This window comes from Saccopteryx leptura, chromosome 10, assembly GCF_036850995.1.
Source record: "Saccopteryx leptura isolate mSacLep1 chromosome 10, mSacLep1_pri_phased_curated, whole genome shotgun sequence".
NCBI lineage: Eukaryota > Metazoa > Chordata > Mammalia > Chiroptera > Emballonuridae > Saccopteryx > Saccopteryx leptura.
The window spans coordinates 9,115,782-9,138,044 of NC_089512.1; the positions used below are offsets into that span (position 1 = coordinate 9,115,782).

The 22,263-nt window shown below is 44.7% G+C and overlaps 1 protein-coding gene across 1 annotated transcript; it reads left to right on the forward strand.

Annotated features, from left to right (window-relative positions):
- Window positions 1-8,283: 8,283 nt before the first annotated feature.
- LOC136381813 (C-C chemokine receptor type 1-like) lies at window positions 8,284-9,404 on the forward strand. Its single transcript, XM_066350345.1, is given in 2 exon segments — window positions 8,284-8,869; window positions 8,872-9,404. Coding segments are annotated over 2 exon segments (1,119 nt in total).
- Window positions 9,405-22,263: the final 12,859 nt, after the last annotated feature.

The window sequence follows — 22,263 nt, forward strand, 5'->3', positions numbered from 1 at the left end:
GGCCATTTATCCAGCCCCCACTGCACTTCTGGAAGGGGCACCTCTTTCATTGGTGGTCAGTGAGAGGACCACTGTATTTGGCAGCCCTCCAATGGTCTGAGGGACAGTGAACTGGCCCCCTGTGTAAAAAGTTTGGAGACCCCTGCTCTAATGGGTTCTGACTCAGCTCCCAGCAAGAGTGACCTGCCAGGCACGGTGGCTGGAGGGGAGGCAGCTTCAGTGTCCCGGCTCGATTGTGACCACTGATCAGTGTGGAGCAACGCCACCTGGGGTTGAGGTAGATCACCTCTGGGGCTTGAGTGTCTCCTGTGAGCTTCTCCCGGGAGATGAATGAGTGAACTAGCTCATTCCAGAAGACAGAACAATGGGCGCCAGCCAAGGGCTTGGGCAAATAAGGTTTCAGATTTATAAACAAAGCCACTGAGCATCCCCTCATCTCTACTGCCACCACCAGTGAACTTGGAAACAGTGATTTCCACAGTTGACTCGGCTCAAAGTCAGGAGCCAATCAGGAGCCAGCAGCGGCCTCTACCTGTCACTCCCCCCCCCCCCCCCCCGCCAGGGTTCAGGCTGCTGGAAGTCCTGAAGAACATAGAGCTCATGATGGCAGAACTTAAAATCTAATGGAAAATAGAATAGATAAACCTTCCTTCGCAATAGAACTTTAATTAGAGAAATTTTTTACACAATAAAATAAAACAATTCAGACCAAGGGCCTGACCCAGACCTTCTGAATAAAAGATTGTACATATAGAAATAGCCATGGAAAAGGAAGAGTCATTTATTTCAAAACCCCAGATATCAAAATCACCCCTAAATCCCTCTACCCCATTACATACAATGTACATTTTTGATGAACTTTCTTTTACTTTGTTTTCTGTTGTGCGCACTCATGATTATAACAGAGATGTACTACTGTTCTCACCCTTCTGACCTGGTTGTTTAAAAGTAGGATCACATTCAATCGCTTTTCCAGCTCCATACATTATTACAAAGCATTGTTTATGGTGTCGGCACTGAAATCCATGGCACAGACGCACTCAGATTGACTCGTGTCCCCATGGTGCTTGCACAAATCAATTCACTCCCACGTGGTGACTGAGGACCTGCTCCCGTCAAAGCAACCCTGGGGGACACGGGTGCAGGTGGGAGGGGCGTTCTCCAAGAGCCCTGTGCTCAGTGAGGTGACAGCCCCAGGGATGCCAACAGAGCCCGGGAGGGGTGGGTGAGGCTGAGACCAGGGATATAAGACCACTGTGAGTAGAGCCTGTACCCACACATGCACCGCATCCTTCCATGTGCTGTGATGGGGCAGGTGTCAAGTGAGATGGTCAGTTTGATCAGGGAAAGAGGCCCAATTAAAATGCCTGGCAGGGGCTTGGAAGGCCAGCAGCAAATCACTTTGTAGCTTTGGTTCAACCCCCCAAAGCATTCTGTCTTAGCTCCTAATTTAGCAAATATAATTCCTATTTGAAAAAACAATTAGGTATAATAGTGTAAGCAAATTTTGAATATGAAAAATATTTTACTGAAAGTAAATTGGCCTGCTTATAAATCGACACACGTTATAAAACATAAAATACAAAAATGTTAACAGAAAAAACATGTATGTAACAAACTAAAAATGAAGACCAAGATGCTATTGTCAACTCCCCATTTAATATATCAGGGTATTTTACAAATCAGTAGGAAAACCACTTAAATTTTTCTATCCCATAATTATTCTATATGCCCAATTGTCAAACAATTAACAAAGATATTAACCAATAAGTCAAAGAGAAATGCTATAGCCATTAATATGAAATCTCAATTACATTAGTAATCAAGGACATGCTAATGACGGTGAACCTCTTCTTTAGCCTGTTAAGATGATCACCAGATGTCATGTAATTTTGTTTCTGAAAATATCCAAAGCAGGTAAGGATGAGGCGACCCAGTCCCTATTACGTATTTCTGATGGAAATGTAAATCAGTGCTGTGTTTCTAAAAAGCGCTTTGAAAATGGGTACCAAGATCATTTAAAAAGTTCGCCTAATGTCCCCCTGGGTCTCTCATAGTGCCCCATCCAGAGCAAACTATGGCCCTGAACCATTGCCTGGCCTCTGCCCATCGGCTGCAGGCACTGAAGTGGGTAGCACAGTGGAAAAAAAAGAAAAAAAAAAAGGTCACCTAATTATCTTGCTCCCAGGAATTGTCATAGATAATGGTAAAATTCAGCACATCTGGAAAGTTTGATAACTGTGGAAGGGTTAATTAAGTACTGTAAGTATGAGATAGGATACAGACGTGAATGACTTCTAAAAAAATTTATTGACATGTGAATATGCTTATATTGTTAATATTAAATAAAAAATAAAAATACGGTATCTTCTGTTTCATACCTAGTAATATATACGCAGAAGACAAAGAGAGAGAGAAAATAGACCCCAAATTCTATGAGATTATGTGTGTATCACTCAGAGTTTAATCAGAGACATGACATGAGATAAGGCTTGGGTTTCCAAACTGTGTGCCGAGGCACCCGGGGCCACAGTAAACTCCCAGTTCCCATTTTAAGGGCTCCACATTGCACCTGACATTTCCTGGACACCCCGGGAACCACAAGTGGGAGAAAGTTCACAGTTTCAATATTAGATTGTGGTGCATTCCTTTCAAAGTGGGCGTGTCTCTGCAAAGCCGGGTTCCCGGTGGTTTAGATAAATCAGTGTGGAACAGGAACTGAGGGGACAGTGTTCCCACGGATTCCAACATCTGCCACCAGGCATACATATCCCATTGGCATGGATTATATAAAATGAAACAATATTATTATTATTTTTTTAATTTATGTGTATTTTCAAGCAGCTATACACAAAATCACTGCAGTTGTTTGAATGGAAACACTTATGAGGGGAACAGTTCGGTTCTTCCTTTGCCCTCTGGTCGCTGAGGAAAAGTACTGGGACCTTAAGGGCTCCGGGAACTGCATTTCCCTGCATTACTTTGATGCCCCGAAGAACAATGTGTATCACATGCCCCACCTGTGTTAAAAATAAAAAGTACAAAAGCTGTGTGTGTGCTTCTGTGTGTGTGTGTGTGTGTTCATGTGTGTGCACAGGCCTCTCACCATGAAGCCCTAGGGGATGGGGGTGGTATGGGGGAGGGGACAGCCCACTGAGCAGCAGCTTGTTTAGGCCTCCAGCTATAAGCACAAGACGTCTTCCCACTCACATGTGGGCCAGCCCAGCTCTCCCGGGGAGAGGTCACTCAGGGCCTGGAGGGAAAGGCCCAGTGAAAGTCTAGATCCATGGTTCCCAAACTTGAACATGCTTCAGAATGACATGGAGGTCCTATTAAAGCCAGAACATCTGATTCAGTAGGTGTGAAATGGGACCCTAGAATTCACATTACTTGCAAGTTTCGGGAGGTGTCGATGTTGCCGCTTTAGTGTCTAAACTATGAGGAACCCTGCTGTAGATAGTTCCGTGTCCCTCCTACTCCAGGGGCGTTCATCCCTGGACCAGTGTGTTCCTTAGGCCATGACATTAAGGCGGATGAAGGTCCTCTGTGCCCACACCTTGGGCAAAAAGGAAAATATTGGCCACTTACATTAGAAAAAAGAGTAAGGTTGGGGTTTTCCAGGCCCTTCAGAGGTGGGGGCCCACGCTGCATGCTCAGTGCGCCTGCCGAGAAATCCACCTCTGAGGGACAAGTGACATTTTCAAAGAATGTCCACAATTATGGTGTTTTGTTTTTAATATTTATTTTTAATTTTTTGTGTTGACATTGTTTCAAGTGTCTACATTTATGATTTCTAAATCACTTGACTTAGAAAAGCTGGTGATCTGCCCACGTCTCAGTGGAGGGCTGGGATCTGAACTTGGCCTGTGTTGGACGATGCAGAAAACAGGAGCCTCGGCTCAGAGGACAGGCCACAACCCATTGGACCGACCTGCATTCCCTCCAGGCAGGAGGGTGCTGTAGGGAAAACAGCACTGTGGGGTTTGGGGAAAGATGGGGCACAGACAGGGGAGAAGAGGGGGACAGTGAGCATCAGAAGAGGAGGACTAAGGGCGCCAAAGAGAAGCTGCCGCCTCTCCCTGGTTTGTGAGTCTGTTTGTTTTGGAAAACAAAGGACCCAGAGTTCTGGTATAAAACCTTCAACTCCTTATATTAAAAATAAAAAAAGGGAAAGAAGAAAGGAAGAAAGAAAGGATGGAGAAGAGAGACAGAGAGGGAGAGAAGAAGGAAAAGAGAGAGAGAGAAAGAAAGAAAAAGAGAAATAGAAAAAGAGAAATAGAAAAAGAGAGAGAGAGAGAGAGAAAGCTGCTCACTGACCACACCCGCAGCAGTCACTGCTCCCCATTCCCAGCTCAGCAGCTACACAAGTTCTGGGAACAACTCATGCCCACCTGCCACACCCTACTTTGCCCCCTGCACCCAGTTCCCTAGAAACAGAGCTCCCCAGCAGAAGTGCCATCAAATGACCAGAGAAAAGTCCTTAGAGTGAACTCAGCCTCCAGGAATTGGCCACTGGTAGACATTGTGGCTATTTGTGCACACCCAGCTGCATAGTGAGAAGAATTTGTCTCCTTTTTGTCATCCTGAATAACAGAGTCCTGTCCTCATTATCAAGTGAAGGACTTCCTACTCCATCAGGATCTGGAATCTTGTAAACAAAGACGCTAATAGCTCTAAAAGCAAAGACTTCGTGGACAGAATCCCGTGACAGCAGAGTAAGTGGCACTTGTCTTCTCTGTCCTGTCGGCTCCTGTTGAGGGCTATCCCGGTAAATCCGTGCACGCAGTGCGTCTGATGGCCCCTTGACGCACCTGCAAGGCAGTGAACCGTGTAGCAGTGCTGAGAATGGGAGGATTTATAAGATGGGCAGTCAGATGTGATACAGGCTTTTATTTTATGCTTAAAAAAGGACGTTTTCTTAAATGGTGTTGTTAGTGACTCACGAAGAAAGTCTGGTGTTATGAAGAGATGAGAGGCACTTTCAATTCAAGAGGAAATACTTGCAAAGTTTCCCACATGAAAATGAAATCATACATGTTGTATGAAGTTATTGTAGCATGAAGGAGATATAAATTAGGAAAGTCTTTGCAGATACAGCATGGTTTGAAAAAGAACTAACTTCTTAAGAAGACTAGAACTAAGAACCCTCAGATGCAGACCGCGGGCTTGCTTGGAGGAGGTAGGATTCCACTCTCTGAAGGCAGGGAGGTGGCCAGGTGACCTCTTAGAATGCATCAGTTCTGGCGAACCAACAAAAACACAGCAGAACTTTTTTTGAGAATAGAGAAATTTTGGAGCAACGTGGAGGTCTGAACCTCAACTGTTCCCCCCTCAACTCTGGAGAGTCTTAGATTGCTGGAGTTGAATTCCCAGAAGTGTGCATAGCCCGCCACCAGGCTGTGTGTCACTCAGCGACCTCTTTGGTCTCCACTCTGAGCAGCAGAACAGCTCTTAGGCTATTCAGACTCATGGGGAAGTGAGGGGAGCATTGATTGATGAGCTGCTAAATATTCCATAGTGGGCTTTCCTGAAGAGAGAGCCCTGATTTCCAGTGTTGTTGATTTTGCTTATACACATGCCCACTGCGGTTGATTTCAAGCTACCAATATGCTGACTGTGAAGTTGGGGGACACGTGCACACGGTTGGTTCTTATGAAATAGATTAGACAGCTGCCACACCCCTCAGGCTTGGTGCCTTTACCTCACAGACTGCCCTTCCTGCTCAGAGACTCACCTACTCCCAGGATGGAGCATGTTGGCACTGGACTGTTCCAGGCTCCAGAGCCAGAGCTGACCACTGTGCAATAACCTTGGGGCAGACTCTTGAGGCAGACAACAGCATGGCCGGCAGGCGGCTGCAACGTGCCCTTGGTTTATCCTTCACGGCCCCACCCCAGCCTCAATCCTTTGGGGAGCAGGGTTATTGCATGGTGACCACATGTAGGGAAAACAGTGAAAGGAGTAGGAGGTCAGGGGGATGGAGGCTACTTTCTTTAATGGCATCTGACAATGCTGGCTCTACGTGCCTTCAACTTTGCCAAAGTTTCCCCAAACACGGGGCTCCCGGGGTCAGTGTTGCACAAGCCGCTCCTGTGCTTCCAGCTGCCTGTTGCTTCTACTCTGTACCCTGTGGTCCCCATGATGCTGACTGCCAGCCAATACGCTGGTCCCAGTAGTGGCAGCAGAAATCAGAAATTGTCACCTTGGCTTTGTTTCTGATGTCCAGCCCGGTATCTTCAGGAATAAGGCTTATTATTCAGTCAAGGCTAGGCGAGATGTGGAGGATTTGGCAGGAAACCATAGTGCCCTAGCTGAGGTGTCCAAAATTCATCCCACCCCCCATGGTCCTTGTATTTCTAAGGCCACTGCAGAAATGTAAGGTTCTCAGCAAGAAACATTCATGCAGCGGTGCATAAGGAAGAGCACCAGAGACTCGGGGTTGAAGGGAATTATGCTGTAGGCAAGTCCTGCTACATGACTGGTGTTTCAGTCAAAGCTTTCAGATTGGTGACAACATAGTGACAATCTGAAAACGCAGTTCCCATGGCTGTGTCCATCATCAAGAAGAATTCCCTTTCTAGAGAGACCTGGCTGGGGAACATGGAGGACAGGGAACATCGTCCAGAATAGGATTGGAGACTCGGACATTCCTGGTGGCTGGAGTCCTCAGGGAAGGGGTAATGCCAGGAAGGAGGTCCGCTGATGTGTACTGCTGTCCTGGCAAGGGCCAGGGCTGGCTGTTCTCATACCTTACCTTACAGAAATCCTTCAGGGTAACGGATACTTTCTCACATTACAGAAGAGAGACTGAGGCTCAGGGAGAGAGATGAACTCCTTCAAGTTCACACAGCTGGTCGGTTACACCAAAGCCCACGCTCTGTTTGGGGAGGTGTCTTCAGTAAGTGGTCAGAAAGGATTGGAAAGAGGGCTGAAGAGCAGGTGTGCAGAGTCCTGTAAGGCAAGCCATCTAGTGGTGCTTTCTCGTTTGTGTTTGTGTTTGTTTGTTTCAGGGCTACGTTGGGTAAAACTATTCCAGAGCTCATATCTGAGAATTTTAGCTTCCACCTGGTTGAGCAACACTGCATGGCTTCAGCCTGTACTGAGCCATTCCTCCTGAGAACCCCCTTCTTCTCACCAGGTCACCCGCTCACCCAGCCTGGCTTTCCCCTGAGTCCACACAGCTCTCTGAGGGAACATCTTGGTGGTCTTGGTCCACTAACAATAATACAAGAGGCTCAAGGACATGACCCACATCTATGTCCTCAAACTAGCCATTTCTGACCTGCTCTGACATGACAGAGCTACTGAGACCTGCCTATGCCCTGTCAGGACCGAGTACCATGGGCCAGGCTGAGCCCACTCTGGTGTCCTCAGTGTCCCCCACTAAGGGATGGGATGGCCTCCTAGAAGTGGACTGTGGTGGCAGTACTGCGGTTTGGTGAGATGATATTTGCAATGTACCACATCTGTGCCCATGCCTACCAAATCACAGGAGCATCCACTAGACTTTGTGACATCCAAAAAGATCACATGGCCACACAGTGTCACTTGCCCAGTACACTATGTTACACCAACCCAGACATTTTAAGCCCCCAAAACCATGACAATTTATTGGTAAGTATTTGATTATCAGCTACAAATATTTCCACTCTCATGTCTTTCTGCGAACTCCCAAGGGCAAAGTCACAGCTCTGTGATTGGAGGCAGGACATTTGAGTGGTTTCAGGGACAGGCGTGAGAGTGTACACACCGGGTTTGAGCCTCAGCTCTGGTTGTCACCGGATATGTGTCCCGCTCACTCTGAACTTCTGTGTCATCACCTCTAAAATGGGAAAAGTGAATTGTACCCCCCAGGATAGTTTAACACTAAGATCAATGCTAAGTCTATAGGAAGCATGAGGGAAGCGTTGGTGGTGAAGAATGTGGTGAGGTCTCCCCTTGTCTGGGTGCTCCATCCGCAGAAGTTTCCTTCACAGCCCTCTTTGCGAAAATATTTGAAATCATGCTAGGTGCACTCATTTGTTAATTGTCTTCCCCAACCCCAATCTGTAGTAAACTGCAGTTTCCACAAGGGCAGAGAGGCCCTGGAACCCCCTAGCTCAACACTGGGTCCCAAGACGTGGTACACAGTGGGCACTCAGTAAACAGCTGTGAAGGGGTTGAAACATAGTCTCTGCCTTGTCTCTGTTGTCCAGAGCCCACTGCCTGTAACAGCAAAGTGAATACAGAAACCACCTTCCAAGACCCACGGTAGAAAGCAGGATGGGAATTCCAACCAGTATAATGAACTGGGACAAGACCACAGAATTTGAGGACAGCAAATCAATCCTGTGCAAGAATGAAGACTTGAGGTCTTTTGGAGCTCAGCTGCTGCCCCCTTTGTACTCCCTGGTATTTGTCATTGGCCTGGTCGGCAACATCCTGGTGGTCCTGGTCCTCTTGCAACACAAGAGGCTCAAGAACATGACCAGCATCTACCTGCTCAACCTGGCCTATTCTGACCTGTTCTTCCGCTTCACGCTGTCCTTCTGGATTCACTATCAGAAAGATAACTGGGTGTTCGGCAATGTCATGTGCAAGTTGCTGTGGGTGCTTTATTATGTAGGTCAGTACAGTGAGATCTTCTTTATCATTCTGCTGACCATTGACAGGTACCTGGCCATCGTCCATGCTGTGTTTGCCCTGTGGGCCCAGACTGTCACATTTGGTATCATTGCCAGCGTAGTCAGCTGGGTTCTGGCCCTACTGGCTGCTATCCCAGGCTTTTACTTTTTTGAGTCCCAGGATGAGTTCATTTGTATCAGCTGCAATGTTCATTTCCCTCCTGAATACCACAATCAGTGGAAATGAATCCTGGCTCTGAAACTGAACATCTAAGGCTGGCCTTACCTCTGGTGATCATGATCGTCTGCTACACGGGGATTATAAAGATTCTGGTCAGACGGCCCAATGAGAGGAAGTCCAAAGCCATCCGTCTGATTTTTGTCATCGTGATCATGTTTTTTTCTCTATTGGATGCCCTTCAATCTATGTCTATTTATGTTTTTGAAGACGTCCTTTCAGTCAATTCATGTAACCAAAATGACCAACTAACCCTGACCTTTCAGGTGACAGAGGTGATCTCCTACATGCACTGCTGTGTCAACCCCATCATCTACATCTTTGTTGGTGAGAGGTTCCGCGTGTACCTGCGTCAGCTGTTCCATAGACTCCTCTCCCTGAGGCCGGGGAAATGTCTCCCCTTCTTCCACACGAAGAACCAGGACGGGGCCAGCTCCATGTCCCCCTGCACAGGGGAGCAGGAACTCTCTGATGGTTTTGATTCAGGGCCCAGCAAGTGTCCTGCAGGCACGGTGGCCGGAGGGGAGGCAGCTTGGGTGTCTCAGCCAGATTGTGACCACTGACCAGTGTGGAGCGACCCCACCTGAGGTTGAGGTGAATCACCTCTGGGGCTTGAGTCTTCTCCGTAAACTTCTCCCTGGAGATGAATGAGTGAACTAGATCATTCTGGAAGAAAGAATAAAGGGTGCTAGCCAAGGGCTTGGCCCAAAGAGAGTTTCAGATTTGTGACCATGACCATTTGTAAACAAATCCACTGAGGCTCCCCCCCCCCACCACCAATGGGCTTAGAAACTGGGATTTTTACAGTTGACTTGGTTCAGAGCCCAGAGCCAATCAGGAGGCAGCAGCTGTCTCTGCATCCCTCTTTAGGGTTTAGGCTACTGGAAAAAACAAAGAACATAGAACTTATGATGGAAGGACTTGAACCAAATGGAAAATAGAATTGGGGAACTGTCATTGGCATTGAAATCCCCTTATAGAGAATTTTCTTGTATTAAATAAAATCAAACCATTCAGGTAGATGACCAGACACAGACCTTGTGCATGAGGTATTTTACTTTTGGAAGTAGCCTCACTCTCAGAAACTGACCTGCCAGTGAAGTACGACAGATAACCAGACATACACAGACCTTCTATTTCCTATTGCAGGGTAAGGCTGACTGATGTCCACTTGGCAGAGTGCCTATTGGAGAAGGGGTAGGGAGCTCAGCTGTGCCAACACTCACGTGCATCTGAGTCTCCTGAACACCCCGTGGGCACACCCCTCAGCATGCACGTCTACACGCTGCAGCCTCTCCAACAACACAGGCCTCCCTGCCTGGTGAGCGAGGCTGACGGGAAGCCAGAATAGTTCAAGAAGCAGCCCTCCACCAGCTGTGGGCAGGTACAGATTTTATGGACACTGCCTAGTGTCCTCACCACTCAGTCCTAAAGACGAATGACCCTGAAGGGCCTCTGAGCTCCTAGTAAGACAGAATGCTGCTGCCCACAGAGCCAGGGACTCTGTGGCTCTACCCACCAGCAACTTTGCTTTCCTTCCCTCTATCCCTTCCCCTGTGGTGTGTCCTAGGACCCCTCCAGACTCACTGTGTGCACCTGCATCTGGGGCTCATGGTTTGCACTTCGATGGACACCCCATATTAAGACAGGCAGCTTAAGAGAAGACAAGATGGTGATGGAGTAGGCAAATATACCAACTTCCAGCTCCCAGAACCAAAGCGGATTACAACCTAATTTTAAGAACCATCATCTGGAAAAACCAACTTTGGACTAAACTAAGAGGACTCTTCAACCAAGGAACACTGAAGAAGCCACACTGAGACTGGTAGGAAAAGCAGAAATGCAGAGAGGACAGCCCAGCTCCCCAGTGTGAACAACAGCTGGGAGAGACTTGCAGGGCAGGAAGTGAGTTTAGTGGATACAGGAGGGTCCTGAGCCCCAGGAACAAAGCCCCAGCCTGCCTCCCCAGAGCCTAGAAGAGGCATATAGATAGTATTTACCTAGAAACAAGACAGAATACTGTTTGTGAGACAGAGACATTTTTCTCAGACCCAGGATTCTTTTTAAAGGGACCATGCAGAAAACCTCTTTCACAACCTCTTGCCCTGGGCTCCAGAGGATGGGGAGAAAGGAGAGGACTGGAGCAGTGGGAAGAGAGTGTAATCTAGGAGGTACAGGGAGAAACACTTTGAGGGACAGCCACCCTAACCCCTGGGCTGAGTCACTCCCCAAATCTGAAATGAATATTTCCCCTGGAACCAGCAATACCAGCAAAGGGAAGCAGGACACTAGCCAAGCAAGCTCTCCCCCAACACTCAGAGCAGAGTCAATTAGAAGGAGGGAGCCTTAAGGAATACAGCATTGAGTGCTAGGGTCTGACGTGCAGCACCCCACCCACATGTCTGAGGGCTCACCGGAGGGCGGGCAGCAGCAGGACGCCAAAGCACGGTTTTCTCGGCGAGGGTGGAAGCCAGCCCACAACTACTGAGGCCCAGGCGTAAGCTCAGTCTTGCCCAGCACGATAGTGGTCCAGTCCAGCTGCAGGCCCCCCTGGAATCCTGCCTGCAGGGGAATGGTGGAAGCCCCAGAATGGGTGGACACCCACTGCTGAGTAAGGATGCCAGAGCATGCAGCCTCACCCAGCCCGCGGAGCCGATGCTTGCGGCCTGACATGTGAGCCCGATCCTCCCACAGGGACGGGCAGAAGCCTGAGAACAGGCAGAGACCCACGACTGAGAATATGCACGCAGCCCAACTAGCCTGCGGAGCCGAGGCTTGCGGCACAATGCGCGAGCCAGCTGCTTCCACAGTGGTGGGGCGGGAGCCCGGGAACAAGCGGAGACCCACAGCTAAGCAAAGGTGCTCACCCCTGCCTGTGGTGCAGAGGCTTGCGGCGGGACAGGGCACATAACCCCACTTGTGGGGGTGGGGCAAAGGCTGAAGTTGGCTGAGGCTTGTAGACCCAAGCATTTGAACACATCCGCTCCTGTGGAGGAGAGGCAGAAACCGCCATGACAGCCGCACCCACACCCGAATGCCCTAGGCAGCAGTAGAGGGGGAGGTGGGCCTGCAGACAGACCACACCTAGGGAACACAAAGGCCGCACCCATTGGACTTCAGTGGCCAAAACCTTCTTCTAAACAGACATAATGAGAAGGCAGAGAAATGTAACCCAAATGAATCAAGAGAAATTCCCAGAAAAGGACCTGAATGAGTCAGATACAACCAAATTATTGGATGCAGAGTTTAAAATAACAATTTTTCAAATGCTCAAAGATCTTAGAACAACAATAGATGGTCATTACAAACACCTAACTAGATAGCAAATATAAAAAAGAACATTGAAATAATAAAAAAAAGAATCAGTCAGAAATGACAAAGACAATATCAGAAATTAAGACCACAATGGAAGGAATTAAAAGCAGGATAAATGAACCTGAGGTTGAATCAGTGAGTTAGAGGACAAGATAAAGGCACGGAAGCAGAGCAGAAAAAAAAAAAGGACTCAAAAAGTCTGAGGAAACTCTAAGAAAGTACTGTGACAACATGAAGAGAAATAACATTCGCATCATAAGGCTTCCTGAAGAAGAAGAGAAAGAACAAGGCATAGAGACTTTGTTCAATCAGATTATAGCTGAAAACTTTCCTAAATTGATGCAGGAAAAAAATTTCAGAAGTTCAAGAAGCACAGAGAACTCCATTAAAGAGAAACCCAAAGAAATCTACACTAAGACACATCATAATTAAAATACCAAAGCTAAGTGATAAAGAGAAAATATTAAAAGCTGCTAGAGAAAAAAAAACTATCACCTATAAAGGAGCCCCCATAAGGATGACATTCGACTTCTCAACAAAAACACTTGAGGCCAGAAGGGAATGGCAAGAAATATTCAAGTAATGTCAAACAAGAGCCTACAACCAAGTCCACTTTATCCAGTAAGGCTATCATTTAAAATTTAAGAAGAAATAAAAAGCTTCGCAGAAAAAAAACCCTCAAGAAATTCACTAAAGCCAAATCAAGGCTGCAAGAAATGTTAAGGGGCCTGTTGTAAACAGATCAAGGGTGAAAATAATAGAGCAAAAGAGGAATACAGCTTTAAAGAATAAAATGGCAATAAACAACTATATATCAATAATAATCTTAAATGTAAATGGATTAAATGATCCAATCAAAAGACATAGGGTATGCCCTGGCTGGTTGGCTCAGTGGTAGAGCGTCGGCCTGGCGTGCAGGAGTCCCAAATTCAATTCCTGCCAGGGCACACAGGAGAAGCGCACATCTGCTTCTCCACCCCTCCCTCTCTTCTTCCTCTCTCTCTCTCTCTTCCCCTCCCACAGCCAAGGCTCCACTGGAGCAAAGTTTGCCCGGACGCTGAGGATGGCTCTGTGGCCTTTGCCTCAGGTGCTAGAATGGCTCTGATTGCGGCAGAGCGACGCGCCCAGATGGGCAGAGCGTCACCCCCTGGTGGGCATGCCGGGTGGATCCTGGTCAGGCGCATAAGGGAGTCTGTCTTAGTGACTCCCCGTTTCCAGCTTCGGAATAAATAAATAAAATAAAAAAAGACATAGGGTAGCTGCGTGGATAAGAAAACAGGACCCGTTCATATGCTGCTTACAGGAGACACACCTTAAAACAAAAGATGCACATAGACTGAAGATAAAAGGGTGGAAAAAATATTTCATGCAAATGTAAATGAAAAAAAAAGCTGGGGTAGCAATACTTATATCAGACAAAATGGACTTGAAAACAAAGACCATAGTTAGAGATAAAGAAGGTCACTACATAATGATAAAGGGAGCAATTCAACAGAAAGATATAACCATTATTAATATCTATGCACCTAAGATAGGAGCACCTAAATATATAAAGCAGACTTTGGTGGATATAAAAGGCGAGATCAACAACAATACTATAATAGTAGGGGATTTCAATACCCCATTAACATCACTAGATAGATCCTCAAGAAAGAAAATTAACAAAGAAACAGCAGACTTAAAGGACATACTAGATCAACTCGATTTAATAGATATCTTCAGAACCTTTTACCCTAAAGCAGCAGAATATACATCTTTTCAAGTGCTCATGGTACATTCTCTAGGATAGACCACATGTTAGGGCACAAAAGCGGTCTCAACAAATTTAAGAAGACTGAAATCATATCAAGCATTTTCTCTGGTCACAATGGCATGAAACTAGAAATAAACCACAACAGAAAAACTGAAAAATACTCAAACACTTGTAAACTAAAAAGCATGTTATTAAATAACAAATGATTAACAATGTGATCAAAGAAACAATGCAGAGGATTAATAAAACCAGGAGCTGATTCTTTGAAAAGGTAAACAACATCGAGGAACCTTTAGCCAGACTCACCAAGAAAAAAGAGAGAGGACTCAAATAAATAAAATTAGAAATTAGAGTGAAGAAATAACAACCAACACAACAGAAATACAAAATATTGTAAGAAAATACTATGAAGAACTATATGCCAAAAAAAATTAGACAACTTAGATGAAATGGAAAAATTTCTTGAAACATATAATCTTTTAAAAATCAATCTGGAAGAATCAGAAAACCTAAACAGACCAATTACAACAAATGAGATCAAAACAGTTATCAAAAACTCCCAACAAACAAAAGCCCAGGGACCGATGCCTTCTACCAAATATTCAAAGAAGAACTAACTTCTATCCTTCTAAGCCTATTTAAAAAATTCAAGAGGAAGGAAGACTTCCAAGCTCCTTTTATGAGGCAAGCATAATTCTGACTACAAAACCAGGCAAAGTCCTAGCCACAGCAATCAGACAAGAAGAAGAAATAAAAGACATCCAAATTAGAAAAGGAGAAGAAAAATTATCCTTACTGCAGATGATATGATATTGTATATAGAAAACCCTAAAATCTCAGTCAAAAAACAACTCGACCTGATAAATAAAATCAGCAAGGTGGCAGGATATAAAATTAATACTCAGAAATCAGAGGCATTTTATACACCAACAATGAACTGTCAGAAAGAGAAATTAAGGAAGCAATCCCCTTCACTATTGCAACCAAAAAAATAAAGTACCTAGAAGTAAATTTAACCAAGGAGATTAAAGACATGTACTCGGGAAAATTAGAAAACACGGATAAAAGAAATCAAGGAAGATACAAACAAGTGGAAGCATATACCGTGCTCATGGTTAGGAAGAATAAACATCATTAAAATGTCTATATTACCCAAAGCAATTTATAAATTCAATGCAATACTAATTAAAATACCAATGATATACATCAAAGATATAGAACACATATTTTAAAAATTTATATGGAACCAAAAAAGAACACGAATAGCCTCAGCAATCTTGAAAAGGAAGAATAAAGTTGGAGGTATCACACTTCAGGATATCAAGTTCTACAAGGCTATTGTACTCAAAACAGCTTGGTACTGACATAAGAACAGGCATATAGATCAATGGAACAGAACAGGGAACCCAGAAATAAACCCACACCATTATGGACAACTGATATTTGACAAAGGAAATAAGAGCATACAATGGAGTAAAGACAGCCTCTTCAACAAATGGTGTTGGGAAACTTGGACAGCTATCTGCAAAAAAATGAAACTAGACCACCAACTTACACCACTCACAAAAATAAACTCAAAATGGATAAAAGACTTAAATGTAAGTCGTGAAAGCATAAGCATCTTAGAAGAAAACATAGGCAGTAAACTCTCCTACATCTCCTGCAGCAATATATTTATTAATTTATCTCCACAGGCAAGGGAAATAAAAGACAGGATAAACAAATGAAACTATATCAAACTAAAAAGCTTTTGCACAGCTAAAGACAAAAGAACAGAATAAAAAGACAAACTACACAATGGGAGAACATATTCAACAAACACGTCTGATAAGGGGTTAATAACCAAAATTTATAAAGAACTTGTAAAACTCAACACCAGGAAGATAAACAATCCAATCAAAAAGTGGGCAAAACAAATGAATAGACAATTCTCCAAAGAGGACATAGAGATGGCCAATATGCATATGAAAAAATGCTCAACATCACTAATCACTAGAGAAATGCAAATTAAAATCACAATGACATATCACCTCACACCAGTCAGAATGGTGCTCATCAACAAAACAATATAGAATAAGTGCTGGTGAGGATGTGGAGAAAAGGGAACCATCCTGCACTGCCGGTGGGAATGCAGACTGATGCAGCCACTGCAGAAAACAGTATGGAGATTCCTCAAAAAATTAGAAATCAAACTGCCTTTTGACCCAACTATTCCACTTTTAGGAATATACCCCAAGAACACCATAGCACTGTTTCAAAAGGAGAAATGCACCCTATGTTTATGGCAGCATTGTTCACAATAGCAAAGATCTGGAAACAGCCCAAGTGTCCATCAGTGGACGAGTGGATTAAAAAGCATTGGTACATATATACAATGGAATACTATGGGACCATGAAAAAGGAGGAAATCTTACCTTTTGCAACAACATGGAGGGACCTGGAAAATATTATGTTAAGTGAAATAAGCCAGGCAGAAAAAGAAAAATATCATATAACCTCATTTGAGGAATCCATTGAACAATGACAACTGAGAAATGGAATTGAGACAGAGGAGAGATCAAAGGGACCAGAGGAAAAGAGGACAGAGAGAAAGGGGATGATTGGATGGGATAAACCTGAAGGGAAGGGAGGAGGGAGCTATAGGGAGGGGGGTAAGGGAGATTTTGAGGAAAATACGATGGAAGAGGGATGCATTTGGGGCAACAGTAGAATCTATGTAAATATAATAAATAAAAATCATTAAAAAATGATACATGCAGTCAAACAAAAATATTGTAACAATACGACATATCAGAATCTCTGGGATGCAGCAAAAGCAGTAATAAGAGAGAAGTTCAGGCCCTGGCCGGTTGGCTCAGTGGTAGAGCGTCGGTCTGGTTTGCAGGAGTCCCGGGTTCGATTCCCAGTCAGGGCACACAGGAGATGCGCCCATCTGCTTCTCCACCCCCCTCCCTCCCCCCTCTCTTTCCTCTCTCTCTCTCTCTTCCCCTCCTGCAACCAAGGCTCCATTGGAGCAGAGTTCGCCCAGGAGCTGAGGATGGCTCCATGGCCTCTGCATCAGGTGCTAGAATGGCTCTGGTTGCGACAGAGCAATGCCCCAGATGGGCAGAGCATCACCCCCTGGTGGGCATGCCAGGTGGATCCTGGTGGGGCGCATGCGGGAGTCTGTCAGACTGCCTCCTTGTTTCCAACTTCAGAAAAGTACAAAAAAAAAAAAAAAGAAAAGAAAAAAAAAAGAGGGAAGTTCATATCACTACAGGCCTATATGAACAAACAAGAGAGAGCTGAAGTAAACAAACAAAGAAACAAACAAACAAAATGTCCAAGTAATCTCTGTCCCCATCAATGTATTAGTTATACTATGCTGGTGTGTGGATATACCTTAACTGATTTGACCAATCACTTATTATTGGACATGTTGTTAGTTTGTACAATTACAGTATACTATTATAAATAATGCTGAAATAAATATAAATTTCTCTGTTTAAAAAAAAAAAAAGACAGGCAGCTTAAATGTCTTGAGCAATGCACCAAATCATTCATTCATGTGTGTGTGAATGTATCTTCCTTTAGTCCTCTCTATAACGTTGGCATTATAACCCTGCCTTACAGAAGAGGAAAGAGATGCTTGGGACTTACACAACAAGCCCAAAGTCAGTAAAGGGTAGACCTGAGATGGGAATGATTTGAAAGGCTCATCACTGATGTGCCTCCCACTGCCCCCTACACATACATGTCCTGTTTTCTGTACAAAGGGGTGCGGCACGTTCCCAAGCCTGTAGCCATCGCTGTCAATCTGGTTCCCTTCCTGCCTCTCCCTGCCACTATCTCTCTATAGACAAGCTGCCAAAGTGGGGAGACCTCACCCAGCAGACTCATGGGATGTTCCACAATGACACTTCCTCTATTGTCTTCATTTTCACAGATGAGAAAACTGAGCCTGAAGGGAAATGTTCAAAGCATGGTCATGTATATGATTTCTGAATGATACTTTACAACATGCCTGCGAGAGGGGTTAGCACAGTCCTCATTTTATAGAAAAGCAGGTGGGACCCAGGGAGATTCCAGCACCAAGCAGATATTGGCTGTTGTAAGGAAAAGCAGAATAAGCATAATTTATGACTCATTTTTCTTCTTGCAGAAGCTCATACAAGCTGACCTCGCTTATCCTCCTATGAGCCTAAGCACCTAGTGTTCTCATTTGATGGAGGGGGATGCAGGACAAAGAAAAGCTAGTGATCTGCCCCCGTTTCAAGGGGAGAGCTAGGACTTGAACTTGGCCTGTGTTGGACGATGCAGACAACAGGAACCTGGGCTCAGAGAGATGGCAAACTCCATCCTACAGACCTGTATGCACTCCGGGCTGGGGTTTTCTCTGTGTAAAACAGCTCTATTGGTTTGGGGCAGACAGGGGAGAAGAGAGGGACAGTGAGCAGTGACAGTGGAGGACAAGGGGTGCCAAAGAGAAGTTGCCACCTCCCCCTGGTTTACTAACCAGATTATTGAGGAACAGAGGACACAGGGTTCTAGTTTAAACACTTTTACTTGCAATCTTTAGAAGAAATAATAAACGATAAGAATAATAAAGAAGCCTGACCTGTGGTGGCGCAGTGGATAAAGCATCGACCTGGAAATGCTGAGGTCGCCGGTTCAAAACCCTGGGTATGCCTGGTCAAGGCACATATGGGAGTTGATGCTTCCAGCTCCTCCCCCCTTCTCTCTCTGTCTCTCCTCTCTCTCTCTCTCTCTCTCTCTCCCTCTCCTCTCTAAAATGAATAAATAAATAAATTTAAAAAAAAAGAAACTAAAAAAAAAAAAAAGAATAATAAAAAAAAAATAAAGACAGAAAAGAAGAAAGTTATAAAGAAGGAGAAAGAAAGAAAAAATGGAAAAGAGAAAGAAAACACTGCTCACTGACAATGAGACTGCTGCGGTACAATTTACTGAATGGAACCAGAGCTCAAATTGATTGAATTTGGGAAGCTTTATTCACTGGCCAGTGGTCTGTCCACTGCACCAAGAAAGCAACAAACAATGATGAGCTTGGGGGGAGAGGGGTATTTATAGGCAAAACCCACAAGGTTACAATTTTTTGAGTAGTTTTGTACAATATCTTTGCAAAAGCACACAGTTCTAAGGAGAATAAACCGCCTTCCTGCAATATCTGCAAGGCTGATGCACAAGGAACGCATTCTGCCTCTGTTGGCAAGATTATATCTGCTGGGGCCGTGAGAATTTTCTACTTACAGCTGTAGCTATAAACTAGTTCCTCTTAAGAGTTCAGCTAAATTGGGTCAGGGGTCCTTAGGGTGGGCTGGCATGACAGCACATTCCCCACTGGTTTTATCGGGAAAACAAATCATTATTTCCTTATCGGTATGAATGGGCTGATAATGTGCCCTTAATACTAGAAGCTTTATGGCTTGAATTCTTTTTTTGTACGTACTGCGTGAGGCAGTTGATAATACACAGACCAATGGTGACTCCTACTATAAGTATAAGGTGCCCAGTAAGAGCAGTAAGCAGCATAGTGAGCCAAGGAGATGAGGAGAATAAACTTTCATACTAATTTCTTACTTCCTTGCGTTTTTCTTCCCTATCTAACCCTGTTATAACCTGTACAAACCTTCTGCAACTTACATACCCCTCAACTTTCATGAACTTTCTTATCTTTTAAAGAGATAAGTGGCTTCATAACACCTTGCTTTCTTCCTTTTGGAGATGTCCTTCCTCTAAGTAGCTAGTATTTATAGGTTAAGTATAAGCATATATATTTTTCATTTACCTTGTAGCTTCCCTTCTCGCAAAGGGACTTATATCTCCCTTCTGTATGACTCAAAGCAGTACATGCATCAACACTTAAGACAACTTGTTCTGGCTTTCCTTTGACCTTAGTTTTTCTCCCTCCCCAAAGTCCAATTAAAAGGAGGTCCTCAGTGAGTTTCTCTAGGTATTAGCTGCGCATAGACCAGCCAGCTTCCAGTTTGTGGCTGGAGCTGGGTATGCCGTTCTTCTCAGGGTCAACTTATAAGGGTTGGCGGGGTCAGTCTCCACTGTCCATGAGGGTGACTCTGCTGGGACTGCAGGCTTCAACTGGTTGTGGTGGACCCGTCCACGTTGAAGTCAGTCTTTGCGTGTTGTACTTCTTTACCCAGACTGAGTCTTTACCCAGGCTGGACGGGATATACCAGATCTCCTGGCAGTGCTGGAGGTGTCACTTGGACAGTCTTTTGGCCAGCCTACTGAGTCATCTGTAGACCCTGTAAGTACTTAAGGAAGGAGTGATCACTTAAGTTAGCTTTTATTTCTTCCTCGAGTTTCGGTAGGAAGGGTGGGGTCTCCTAAACATTTTTTTTTTTTTTTGTATTTTTCTGAAGCTGGAAATGGGGAGAGACAGTCAGACAGACTCCCGCATGCGCCCGACTGGGATCCACCCGGCACACCCACCAGGGGCGACGCTCTGCCCACCAGGGGGCGATGCTCTGCCCCTCCGGGGCGTCGCTCTGTCGTGACCAGAGCCACTCTAGCGCCTGGGGCAGAGGCCAAGGAGCCATCCCCAGCGCCTGGGCCATCTTTGCTCCAATGGAGCATTGGCTGCGGGAGGGGAAGAGAGAGACAGAGAGGAATGAGGGTGGGGTGGGGTGGAGAAGCAAATGGGCGCTTCTCCTATGTGCCCTGGCCGGGAATTGAACCCGGGTCCTCCGCATGCCAGGCTGATGCTCTACTGCTGAGCCAACCGGCCAGGGCCCTAAACATTATTTTAAAAGAAGTTAATTCTTCCCTGTAGGTGGTACACCTTGCCCTAAGGAGGGCTAAGGGGAGTAAGGTGGGCTACTTTTTACTGGTTTCAAAACTAATTTAGTTAAAGTTTCCTTTATGATACGATTCATGGGTTCTACCTGCCCTGAACTTTGGGGCCTGTAGGCACAATGTAATTTGTAATTAATATTGAGTGCCTTTCCTACCAGCTGTGAGATATTGGATACAAAGGCAGGCTCATTATTAGACCCGATATTAATGGATAAACTACTAAATCTGGGAACCACTTCATAAAGCAATTTCTTAAAAACTGTTACTGCGGTCTCATTTCTAGTAGGAAAGGCTTCTACCTACCTGTCAATTATTTTAGTAAACTCTATTTCTAAATGTTCCCCTGGGAAAGTTCCTCTCTGCCTGTTTCTCTTTATAATTTCTTTACTTTGTTTACTATTTATTTGGGCACAGACTAAACACTCATACATTCTGCCTTCTTCATTAGATTCTAATTCTGACTTTTCTAATTATTTCTTCTTATTCTTACTCGTCCCTTTCCTGCTGGCAAAGGGACATCTTTTTCAAAATGGTTGTAAAAAAACTTTTGGCAACCTGGGTTCTAGTAAAGTTACTAAAATTTCCTAAAAAACCCACTGGTTTTAGGGCTACTTTATTGGTAGTACCATCAGCTGCTTGGTTTTTCTAGAGTTTCTATGGAGTTCTCCTCTTTGGGGGCTCTGGACAGTGGATGATGGCCACTATTTCAGGGGAGCAGTCTCTTCCATTCTCTGGGGCGAGGTTTGAACCTCACCTTTGTTAGTTCTTAAGCCTTCTCCGATGGCCCCTCTTCAACTGTGCCTGCCTTAGGTTCTTCCTGCCTTCAGGAATCTTACCCGTCTTTGCCTAACTAGCTATCTTAGGGGCCAAACAGAGTTACTTATGTGAGTTAGGGAGGAGCAATGTCCCTTCCAAAATACTTAGATTTTTAGCACCTTATGTTTCTACCTTTTAAAAACTTAGAATACATTTCCTTTCTAATTTCTAGAGCTGAATGCTATATAAAGGCTAAGTTCAATGCCTTAGTATCTTCTGGAGCCTCTAGGTCTAGAGGTACTTAAACTCTGTGAGGTTTCTATAGTCTAGAAAGCTGCGGAGTCTTCTGAGAATCTTGAATAACTTCTGACACCTTAGACAAACTTATGGTTCTTTTTCTTTCTCGACGTGGTCTCGGTTGTCCTCAGTGGGGCAGGTATGTGCGGTACAGATTCTAACAGTCCTGTTAGGACTTGAAGCTTCCCCAAGAAAGGGGATTCTGAGCTTTCTAATTCTATAGATCACCTGGAAAAAAGAGTTTAAACTATTTCTTATTACATCTCTGCCTCAAGTTCTAAAGATCTAGTCAAAAGTACTAACTGAAATGACTAATATTTCATAAAATAAAGCTTACACTCTACTTAATTTAACTCTTTTACATTCTAAGAAAACATACCTTATTTATGCTATAACTTTATGCACCCTAACAGATAATGTCTAAAAAGCTCAAGCGAAACAGATTTCTGTTCACATTCTAGCCCTTTAATCTGGACACAAAACTGAAATGT